Source organism: Hyla sarda, chromosome 1, assembly GCF_029499605.1.
Source record: "Hyla sarda isolate aHylSar1 chromosome 1, aHylSar1.hap1, whole genome shotgun sequence".
Lineage (NCBI taxonomy): Eukaryota > Metazoa > Chordata > Amphibia > Anura > Hylidae > Hyla > Hyla sarda.
The window spans coordinates 156236171-156247263 of NC_079189.1; the positions used below are offsets into that span (position 1 = coordinate 156236171).

General features: G+C 41.3%; 1 protein-coding gene across 1 annotated transcript; it reads left to right on the forward strand.

Moving 5' to 3' along the window:
- The first annotated feature begins 1769 nt into the window (after window positions 1-1769).
- LOC130353274 (uncharacterized) lies at window positions 1770-7958 on the forward strand. Its single transcript, XM_056555051.1, has 6 exons — window positions 1770-1808; window positions 1914-1967; window positions 2071-2151; window positions 2645-2719; window positions 3082-3295; window positions 7467-7958. The coding sequence occupies exons 1-6, from the start codon at window positions 1770-1772 to the stop codon at window positions 7613-7615; spliced, it is 612 nt and encodes a 203-aa protein (XP_056411026.1). The 3' UTR covers window positions 7616-7958.
- Window positions 7959-11093: the final 3135 nt, after the last annotated feature.

The window sequence follows — 11093 nt, forward strand, 5'->3', positions numbered from 1 at the left end:
TATTCCTCATTATAGGAATGTCTGATAAGGGGGTCTGGTTGCCGTAATAGACAAAAAAATGTACATAGGTGAAATCAATAAGTTACTATTGGATGATAACACATATCAAAGGTTACGTTGTGATCCTACATCCAAATTTCAGGAAGAATTGACTGTTAATTGATGGACTCGTGCTAGGCGTGATAACTGAGAGGGACAGGGATTACCTTTTATATGCAGGAACCTGTCATCCCGGTTATGTACGCCCTGCCCAAGACACAAGGGGTAATGCCAACACCCATGAGACCAATTGTGTCTGAAAAGAGATACAAAAAAAACTTGGGAGCGGCTGCTGGTTCACTTTCAGTAAGGCTGGGTTCACACTACGATTTCCAACTACGGTTCCCGCATACATTTTCATTAGTGAAAACGTATGGAACGGTATTGAAAACCGTATACATAGGCAAAGCATTACAAACCGTATGCACTCTGAAGCATACGGTTGCGTACGGTTTGCTTGCAATACGTTTTTAAACAGTACTCCAAACCATGTTTGACCACGGTTTTGAGGCTTGTTTAAAAACCGTATTGCAACCGCATACCTTTTTTTTTAACATGTTCGTCAATGGGAAACGCACATGTATATGGTTCCGTACGGCAAAACAGTATGCGTTTCTTCTCTGCACATGCATTTGCATCAAAAAGTACCACCCACCCTACTCCACCAACTTCCTTCTTCTAGAAGTCGTCAGAAGAACAGGGAGGAAGCAGTGAGGACCCTGCAGCCATATATATACATTTTTGCTGTATTTTACTGTGAGTTATGTCTTCCATTTTGTTTTTCAAGTCATAATTAACCCTTTATAGCAACCATACTGTCCCAATAGCCGTATTTGTACACCGTGCCTGTATACATAAATTGTTTTGCCAAATTGGTATTTCTGTCTAGATTTTAACTTTTATAGTGCGTGTTTTGCCCCATATAAACTTGAACTGTGTATTTAAACAGTTTCTCCATAATGAAATGTAGTGGTGGACTGCTGCATGGCTACCCCTAGGAATATTTGTGTATATTCACTCCCTTATCATATGCAATTGAAATAAAGGCAGTAGATTAATATTGAGTGCATTTTCTTCAAACAGAATGCCTCAAGCAGTTGCTAAACTTCAACTCTCAGCATTGTGTGCACATGTTGGTGGTTTTGGTTTTGCAACTGCTGGAGACCCCCTTTTTGTAACCCCCCCCCTTTTTTTTTTTAAATGCATTTAGTGTCATTGTAATTTCGCAATAGCAAGGGACCACAGCTTGTGTGCACATGTTGGGGGTTTTATGTTGCCAACTGCTGGAGGCACCCTTTTTGGAAACCCCTTTTAAATTTTTATTTTTTTTTATGCAGTTTGGCAATAGCAAGAGTCCCCAGCTTGTAAGGTTACTCTGGGATGCGGAAATTGCCAATCATACTGCAGGCAGTTAAAAATAAAGTGATACATACCTTCCATAGCTCCACAAGTACCTCCATTCAAACCGCAATGGCCTCTGCCGGGATCCTCTTCATGGTTGCCTGCAGTCGGATTGCCTGAGACACAGTGGGGGGTTGGATCTACGTAAAAGCTATGTACCTAATTTTTGGAGAACCTGCAGTATCCGTGAATTTTCCCATCCCAGAGTACTACTTTTAAAATATCATTTGTCTTGAATGTCCATGCTTTTAGTATAGTTTAAGTAAAATGTTCTATTTTTTTAATCAAAAATTAATTTTCAATTTTATTTTCATATAGGTTTTAACAAGATGTCATCTAGCTCAAGTGAGAGCGAAAAGTCCACCCATGTAATGGCTGAAAGTGTTCTTTTAATAATGTTATCTTGTGCATAATTTTGAAAGTTATATTTTCAGAAAATTAATATTATTAATATTTTTTGTGTTAATATACAGACTCCAAGCCCAGATTTACCAGATGTAATTTTAACAGAGAGTGCACCTGTCTCTGTAAGTATATTTTTAGCTAAAAAAAAAAGGTTATACATTTTTGGCAATATTTATGTAAATGTTTGTTTTATTGATTTATTTAAAAAAAATAATAATTCTATAGCCATGCATGTCCTTGCCGGAAGAAGCACAAAGTCATATTGAGATGTCCCAAGATTTGACCCAAATTTCCACCAGTATTGAGGTATGATCATATTGACTTGGTTGCTGACTAGGAGATATCCAGCGATAATTGGCAGATTGCGCAAGGTACCACCACTTGGCCCCCCCTCAAGTTCCTGTACTGTGCCCCTGCAGCACGTGGGTAGTAGGTGTGTTGGCCACCACACGAAGTGTCAGCTTACACGCCCCCTCTATACAACCGTCTGGTCAATCCTGAGCGCTGTCGTAAGCAATCTCCAGCCCGACCATATGGCTGTATTTAGGTGGTGTGCTGAGCACCGCTTCATGCAGTGGTCAACACTCACTATATATGGCCGGAGAGCCCCTGGAACCACACAGCTATGACACTGGCGCAGCTTGTGAGCCTGTGTCATAGTAGAGGAGCATGACCAAGGTCTACATGTACGCCCTTGGTTTTCAATGGTTTAAATACCTTGACTGTCTTCACACACTTTAAAATCCATCTTTCAAAATATAACTCCTCTTTGATCAAAATTTTTTTTTTGTTTTCCTAGCCTCCTTCTTCTCACATGTCAGCTGAAAGAAAGAGGAGGCATAAAGATAATGTCCCAGCCAAGGTGTCAAGCAAGGTACTTTTTTAACATTGCAAACCGCTATTGTGGCTAGATAGAAAAGATTTTGAGGCATAGAAAATTTTTTACAAAAGGTTCCCTATGTTGATAAATATAATTTTTAAAGGTGGACGTTTAGCAAAACCCAAATAAATTTTTTTATACCATAGTATCCCATAGCATCCAATCACATTGATTCCTTTTTCAGAGGCCATGGTAAAATTAAAGAGGCAATATGATTGGTTGCTATGACTATGCAATTTGTGGTCTGTAATGCTTTTTATTAAGTTTTGACACTAAAATGTACATAACATTCTGTTTGTTTGGTTTCACAAATGCACAAAAATAGTTCTTAATTTTACATTTTACACTTTTTACAGAAATCTCGCAAAGAAAAAAAAGGAGCATATGAAGTAGACCCCTCAACATTTACCATAGAGGAGGTCATTCAATACGTCCATGAAAGACCTCTATGGGATAAGTCCCATAAAAAACATAACGACAATGCGTGCACCAGGCGCAAATGGGAGGAAATATATGTCAAGATCTTTCCAGACTTTGCGTCTTATGGCGAAAAATTGCAGAAGGCCATTGGTAAGAAGCAGACCCAAATTTAATCAAGATTATGTACTATTGAATGTTTTTTAATCTCATGTCTTTTAATAATTTTTAGCTTAACGTATTGAGAAGAGATGGCGCTCTGTGAGAGATAGTTTCTTTGAATGGCTGAGAGAGTCTAATCTTCCTAGTGGGTCCGGAGCAAAAAAAAAACACATATAGGCTAGGTTTCCACTTGTTTTTTTTTTTTGCACACCTAAAAAAACGCCAGCAAAAATGCCAGAAAAACTGCCACAGGTTTTTCCTGAGTTTTGGCAGTTTTTCTGGCGTTTTTTCTGGTGTTTTCCCTGGTGTGTGGAAACAGCCAAATTTGTCCCCTGTGGCAGTTTTTTCACTGTCTTCAGGTACCACTTTGTGGGTTGGATGCTGAGCACCTTTGGGCAGTATACAGTATATACAGCTATCAATAGATGGCTATATATAGTGTATACAGAACAGGAGGTCCACTTACCTCCCTCGTTTCTGTCACCGCCGGTCCGTGTAGCTACGCCTTCTAGTGATGACGTTATTAGGGGCGGAGCTACAGACGGGATTCAGGCTAGTCTGAAGCTCTGTTCACATTGTCCGTTTTGGATAATGGGAACAGACCCTTCTGCCAGTGTCTACCCAGAAAGGGAGACTCCAGCTGTTGCTAAACTACAACTCCCAGCATGCCCAGACAGCCAAAGGCTGTCTGGGCATGCTGGGTGTTGTAGTTTTGCACCAAATGGAGGCTCACTGTTTAGGTAGACATTGCATCATGGGTGCTCTCCCCTGCAGAGAGTGCAAAAAATGTCCTAACCCATTTTTTTTTCTTCTCGTTTCAGATCCGTGTATGCAGAGGATTACGACGGATTCGATGGATTACGACGGATGAACTTTATTTTTTTAATTTTAATAAAATGGTTAACGAGGGCTGTGGGGGAGTGTTTTTTAAAATGAAATACTTTTTCCAATGTGTTGTGTCTTTTTTTTTATTGAATATTCAGGCTTAGTAATGGAGGCTGTCTAATAGACCGAATCCATTACTAAGCCGGGGCTTAGCATTAGCCCCAAAAACAGCTGGCGCTAACCCCCAATTATTACCCGGTACCCACCACCAAAGGGGTGCCGGGAAGAGCCAATACCAACAGGCTCGGAGCGTCAAAAATGGCGCTCCTGGGCCTAGGCGGTAACAGGCTGGCATTATTTAGGCTGGGGAGGGCCACCCTGGTAACGTCAGGCTGTTGCTGCTTTGTTGGTATCTGGCTGATACTGAATATACAGGGAACCCTATGCGTTTTTTTTCATAAATAATAATTTTAAAAAAAACGCATAGGGTTTCCCCTATTTTCAGTATCAGCCAGATACCAACCAAGCAGCAACAGCCTGACGTTACTAGGGTGGGCGAGGACCATTGTTACTGGCCCTCCCCAGCCTAAATAACGCCAGCCTGTTACCGCCTAGGCCCAGGATCACCATTTTTGACGCTCTGGGCCTGTTGGCACCGGCTCTTCCCGGCACCCCTGTGGCGGTGGGTACCAGGGTAATAATTGGGGGGTTAGCGCCAGCTGTTTTTGGGGCTAACGCTAAGCCCTTACTTAGTAATGGATTCCGTCTATTAGACAGCGTCCATAGCTAAGCCTGAATATTCAATAAAAAAGAAAACACAACACATTGGAAAAATTATTTTATTTTAAAAAACACTCCCCCACAGCCCTCGTTAACCATCTTATTAAAATATAAAAAATCAAGTTCCGTCGTAATCCTTTGAATCCATCGTAATCCTCTGCATACACTGATCTGAAACGAGAAGAAAGAAAAAAAAAAAAAAATGGGTTTGGACATTTTTTGTGCTCTCTGCAGGGGAGAGCGCCCCTAATGCAATGTCTACCTAAACAGTGAGCCTCCAATTGGTGCAAAACTACAACTCCCAACATGCCCAGACAGCGCATGCTGGGAGTTGTAGTATAGCAACAGCTTAAGTCTCCCTGTCTGGGTAGACACTGGCAGAAGGGTCTGTTCACATTATGCAATAAGGACAATGTTAACAGAGCCTTATACCCTTGCCAGCCTGGATTGCGTCTGTAGCTCCGCCCCTAATGACGTCATCACTAGGGGGCAGAGCTACACGGACATGCGGGGACTGGATTGAGGTAAGGGGACTTCTCCATCTTCTGTATACAGCTATGTATACCGCCCAAAGGGTTAACCTACACTGTCCAGCAGGGTAAGTTAACTCTTTCCTTGCCGAGCTGGCTTAGCGCATAGCTCAGCAAGGGGTTAATTGAGCCAGCAATGTGTATACTGTATACACATTGCAGGATCACTGTAAGTTCTTGCTGGGCAGTAGATATACGATGTATAACTTACTGCTCAGGATCAGCTGTTCTCCCGGCTCTGTAGCCTTGAGAACAGCTGATCCCGGCAGTCACTTCAGGAGGATCGCAGTGGGTGTCAGGAGGAGTGACACCCGCTGCGATCTGTCCCTTACTGCAGGTACTACTGCTCACAACATTAAGCACACTCTGCTGGGAGCTGTAGTACCTGCATTAATAGACAGATTGCAGCGGGTGTCACTCCTCCTGACACCCGCTGTGATGCTCCTGTATAATGTATGGATGCGGGCGGCTGTTCTTCTATGGTCCCCTGCACAGCCGTATATATACACATATTCATATTTCCCACAGAGTTGTGATTGGCTCGAACCATCTGACCAATCACAGCTCTCTGCGGGAAATATGAATATGTGTATATATACGGCAGTGCAGGGGACCATAGAAGAGCAGCCGCCACATCTATACATTATATAGGAGGATCGCAACGAACCCCGGCGATCTTTCAATTAGTACAGGTAACTACTACTCCTATCATGGAACAGTGTGTTCCATGCTGGCAGTAGTAGTACTACCTAAAAAATAAAAAAAAATAAAAAAGTAAAACATACATACACTACATTTTTATTATTGTCGGCTACATTTTTAGGTCCCTACCCGCGCACATAAATTGATCCCTGTTTAAAAATTAATTAAAATTTTGTTATAAAAAAGATAAATTTAGTTAAATACAATTTTTTCCATCACTACTGTATCTTTTTTATTCTTATTTTTTAATGGTACGCTACAAAATTTTAATAAAAAAGGTATCTCCATCACTTTTTTGGATCGCTAAAGTCCAAAAGAGAATAAAAACCGCCTAAAAAAACAAAACACCAAAAGGATTAAAAAAACGCCAAACTGAAAAACGCCAAGTGGATTTGGCATTGTGCAGTTTACTATTGAAAAAAACAACTAGTGGAAACCTAGCCATAAGCATGCAGAGCGATTATCATTTTTGACAAAGGTCCAGGAAATGAGGGCGTAAGTTTTACATTATAAATTGTGCAAAAAAGCAGTCATTCGTCGATCGGACACCGAGGAGGCAGGTAAGGGCCCTCCCGGTGTCCTGTAAGCTGTTCGGGACGCCGCAATTTCACAGCGGTGGTCCCGAACAGCCCGACTGACTAGCAGGGATAGTTTCACTTTCACTTTAGAAGCGGCGGTCAGCTTTGACCGCCGCTTCTAAAGGGTTAATACCGCACATTGCCACGATCGGCGATGTGTGGTATTAGCCGCGTATCCCGGCCATTGATGAGTGCCAGGAACGATGCGATGTGATGCGGGGTCGCAGCGCGACCCCCCTTCATATCGCGGGAGGCGGCGCAGGACGTAAATGTACATCCTGTGTCGTTAAGGGGTTAATTTTTTAGTTATTACCAGAAATAACAGCAGCCAAATGCAAACTTTAATGCGTATGGTTTGTTGCTATGGGCAAAGGTGCAATATTTGAAATCTTAAAAATGTATAAATTAATATTTGATTATCTTAAAGTGCTCTTTTGTCCAGTGCAACCATTTTGCATACAATTTTTTCTTTTAGCTTTGGTATATGGAAAAAGACAATCCAAGTGTCATCAGCTTCTCTTTTCAACACTACCATGGTTGCTGAGGTTTCCTGAGATATCTGACCATCTACCGTGTTTTTCAAGAGATATTCTGACCTTGCAAACTGTCTATTATTTAAAATATCTTTTACATTATGAACGCATGAAGATTTTAAAATAGTATCATCATAAAAAAATCTATGTTCTATATACACTATAATCTTTTTACTTGTTGAAATAATTTAATTCATATTTGTTTTCTATTTAGAACATCTTCAAATAACAGCCCCAAGGTGTCAGCAGTCGGCTTCGCACCATAATGTCACATCGGCATTCTTCGAAAAGGGGGAAAGAAAGTCAGATGTTCCAGTGCATCCTGGACGCTATAGAAAAACTAAAGAATATGTGCACTTCTAAATTTTTAGATGTCCGCGTTCTAAGATTAGAAGGAATGATTTCTGGTCTCTCTTCAAGCCCCTCAAGAGATTTTCTTATGACACTCGTACTGTACATGGACCGTATGAGTGAGGAGCAACAAGCTTCATACAAGCAAAAAATCATTAAAATAACCCATGATTTCCTTAACCCCCCACCCCCCCAAGTCCCTATGTATCCCCCAGCATCCCCCTCCCTTCAGCCTCAGCAACCGAGAAGTCGACCCTATAGTATATTTCTTAGACCATATGAAGAAAAATTTGAGGCAAAAGATGGCCACTCATATAGGCGAATGTTAATGTTTGTCTTCATGCCAGGATTAAAGGGGTACTCTAGCAAATACACCTTATCCCCTATCCAAAGGAAGGGACCCCCGCGATCTTCCAATCCGCACCCTGTTACAATCAGCCCCCAGAGCGTGCTTGCTGCGGGTCTGATTACTGGCAATCACGGGGATGGAGCATAGTGAAGTCACGGCTCCACGCCCGTGTGACTTCACGCTCTGCCCCCACAATGCAAGCCTATGGGAGGGGGTGTGGCAGCTGTCATGCCCCCTCCCATGGGTTTGCATTGAGGTGGCAGAACATGACGTCACACGGGGGTGGATCCGTGACATCATTATGCTCTGTCCCCGTGATCGCCAGTAATCAGACCCCCAGCAAGCACGCTCATGGAGCTGATTCGAATGGGGTGCGGCGTGGAAGATCACGGTGGTCTTCAGTGGTGGGACCCCCACAATCAGACATCTTATCCCCTATCCTTTGGATATGGGATAAGATGTCTTAGCGCCAGAGTCTCCCTTTAATAATCTGCCTTTCACCATGATAGTTCAAAGTTAGGTATTTCTTGTTTATACCTTTTTGTAATGTTATTATATATTGTTATATTATTTAAGAAAAGAGAAGTTTTTTTACTTTTCAAAAAGTAAATTTTATATTTATGGTTTAAAGGGGTATTCCAGGCAAAACCTTTTTTTATATATATCAACTGGCTCTGGAAAGTTAAACAAATTTGTAAATTGCTTCTATTAAAAAAAATCTTAATCCTTCCAATAGTTATTAGCTTCTGAAGTTTTCTGTCTAACTGCTCAATGATGATGTCACGTCCCGGGAGCTGTGCATGATGGGAGAATATCCCCATAGGAACTGCACAGCTCCCAGAGTAGGGCTTTAACAAGTTTTGGGCCATCTGAAAGGCCTCATCAGCCACTATTATATGTGGCAGGGCAGGTCCATCAGTACCCGGTAATGGTTTGGGGGCCGGGACCTGGAAGGTACCAGCATACAGGGCTTTTCCTAAATTTGATTTCTTAAAAACACGGGAATCGTTATTTTGACCATAGGCCCCAATGTCAACTGCCAAGAACTTATAGCTGGATGTAGATGTAGAAAGAAAACCCGGTTCCACGGCGCGATCCACTGTGGATCGCGCCGTGGAACTGGGTTTTCTTTCTACATCTACATCCTGCTAATAATCGGCCTGCTGACTGCTGGATCTGATACCGGGAGGCTGCACCACTATCTCTGTGCGCTTGTGTAGTTGTGTCATTTACACAACCGTGCCAGGTGAGAGGATGAAATAATTGTGCATCCTGCATCCACCTACATCTACGTTGTCTAGAATATACTGTCCTATGAGGAGCTCTGCTTTTTGTTTTATAGATATATGAAGAACTTATAGCTGGCATCACATATCGCCATGAGGATAATAGAGAATTTTTTTTTATAATTATAAAATAAATTCCTTATCCTTACATGTTTTCCATCTAGTGCCCCAACACAATTTGGAAAGTTTGCATGTCTCCAGTATCCCTCTGCTGCTTCATTCCACATAGCGGTGCTAGGCCCAGGAAGATACTGGGGCCGAAGGTTCCTCCATATAGCCTCACATGTTTCCGGAACAAATTTTGAGATTGTGGATTTCCCCATTCGGAATTGATAATGGAGAGAGGAAAATGACTCTCCACTGGCCAGAAACCTAAAAGCAAATATATAAAGACAAAAAGAATTTAAAAAATTTCCGATTCATAACATTATAAACAAGCTATTAGCACGCGCTTCCACAAACTATTTGTGTTGCTAATAGCTTCACTTCATATCAATTAGAAAAGATAGTTGTGTCTCTGGGTGGACTTGAACCACCAACCTCTCAGATTTATTCTGAATGTGCTAACCAATTGCACCACAGAGACTATACTAACTTTTCATTTTGATATATAGGTGAAAGTATGTCAACACAATGGGCGAGATTTATCAAAACCTGTGCAAAGGAAAAGTTGTCCAGTTGCTCATAGCAACCAATCAGCTTGCTTCTTTCATTTTTAACAAGGCCTCTGCAAAATGAAAGAAGGGATCTGATTGGTTGCTATGGTCAACTGGGAAACTTTTCCTTTGCACAGGTTTTGATAAATCTCCCCCAATGGGTGTAATTCTTTAAAAACTGGCCTTTATTAACGTTGTTGATTTTCCGCTAGCAAATAGTTACAGCCATTTTTACATTTATTTTTTGATATTAGAGTTTATTAACCCCTTAAGGACTCAGGGTTTTTCCGTTTTTGCACTTTCGTTTTTTCCTCCTTACCTTTTAAAAATCATAACCCTTTCAATTTTCCACCTAAAAATCCATATTATGGCTTATTTTTTGCGTCGCCAATTCTACTTTGCAGTGACATTAGTCATTTTACCCAAAAATGCACGGCGAAACGGAAAAAAAAATCATTGTGCGACAAAATCGAAAAAAAAACGCCATTTTGTAACTTTTGGGGGCTTTCGTTTCTACGCAGTGCATATTTCGGTAAAAATTACACCTTATCATTATTCTGTAGGTCCATACGGTTAAAATGATACCCTACTTATATAGGTTTGATTTTGTCGCACTTCTGGAAAAAATCATAACTACATGCAGGAAAATTTATACGTTTAAAAATGTCATCTTCTGACCCCTATAACTTTTTTATTTTTCCACGTATGGGGTGGTATGAGGACTCATTTTTTGCGCCGTGATCTGAAGTTTTTATCGGTATGATTTTTGTTTTGATCGGACTTTTTGATCACTTTTTATTCATTTTTTAATGATATAAAAAGTGACCAAAATACGCTTTTTTGGACTTTGGAATTTTTTTGCGCGTACGCCATTGACCGTACGGCTTAATTAATTATATATTTTTATAGTTCGGACATTTACGCACGCGGCGATACCACATATGTTTATTTTTTATTTTTTTTACACTGTTTTATTTTTTTTATGGGAAAAGGGGGGTGATTCAAACTTTTATTAGGGAAGGGGTTAAATGTCCGATCAGCTGTTCGGGACGCCGCGATTTCACCGCGGCGGTCCCGAACAGCCCGACTGAGCAGCCGGGTCACTTTCACTTTCACTTTAGAAGCGGCGGTCAGCTTTGACCGCCGCTTCTAAAGGGTTAATACCGCACATCGCCGCGATCGGCGATGTGTGGTATTAG

Excerpts from the sequence above, each read along its gene's own strand:
- LOC130353274 (XM_056555051.1), top strand. The coding sequence starts at position 1,770 with ATGTCATCTAGCTCAAGTGAGAGCGAAAAGTCCACCCAT. Across the intron at positions 1,809-1,913 it reads AGAGCGAAAAGTCCACCCAT|ACTCCAAGCCCAGATTTACC; the intron begins GTAATGGCTGAA and ends GTTAATATACAG. Across the intron at positions 2,152-2,644 it reads AAATTTCCACCAGTATTGAG|CCTCCTTCTTCTCACATGTC; the intron begins GTATGATCATAT and ends TTGTTTTCCTAG.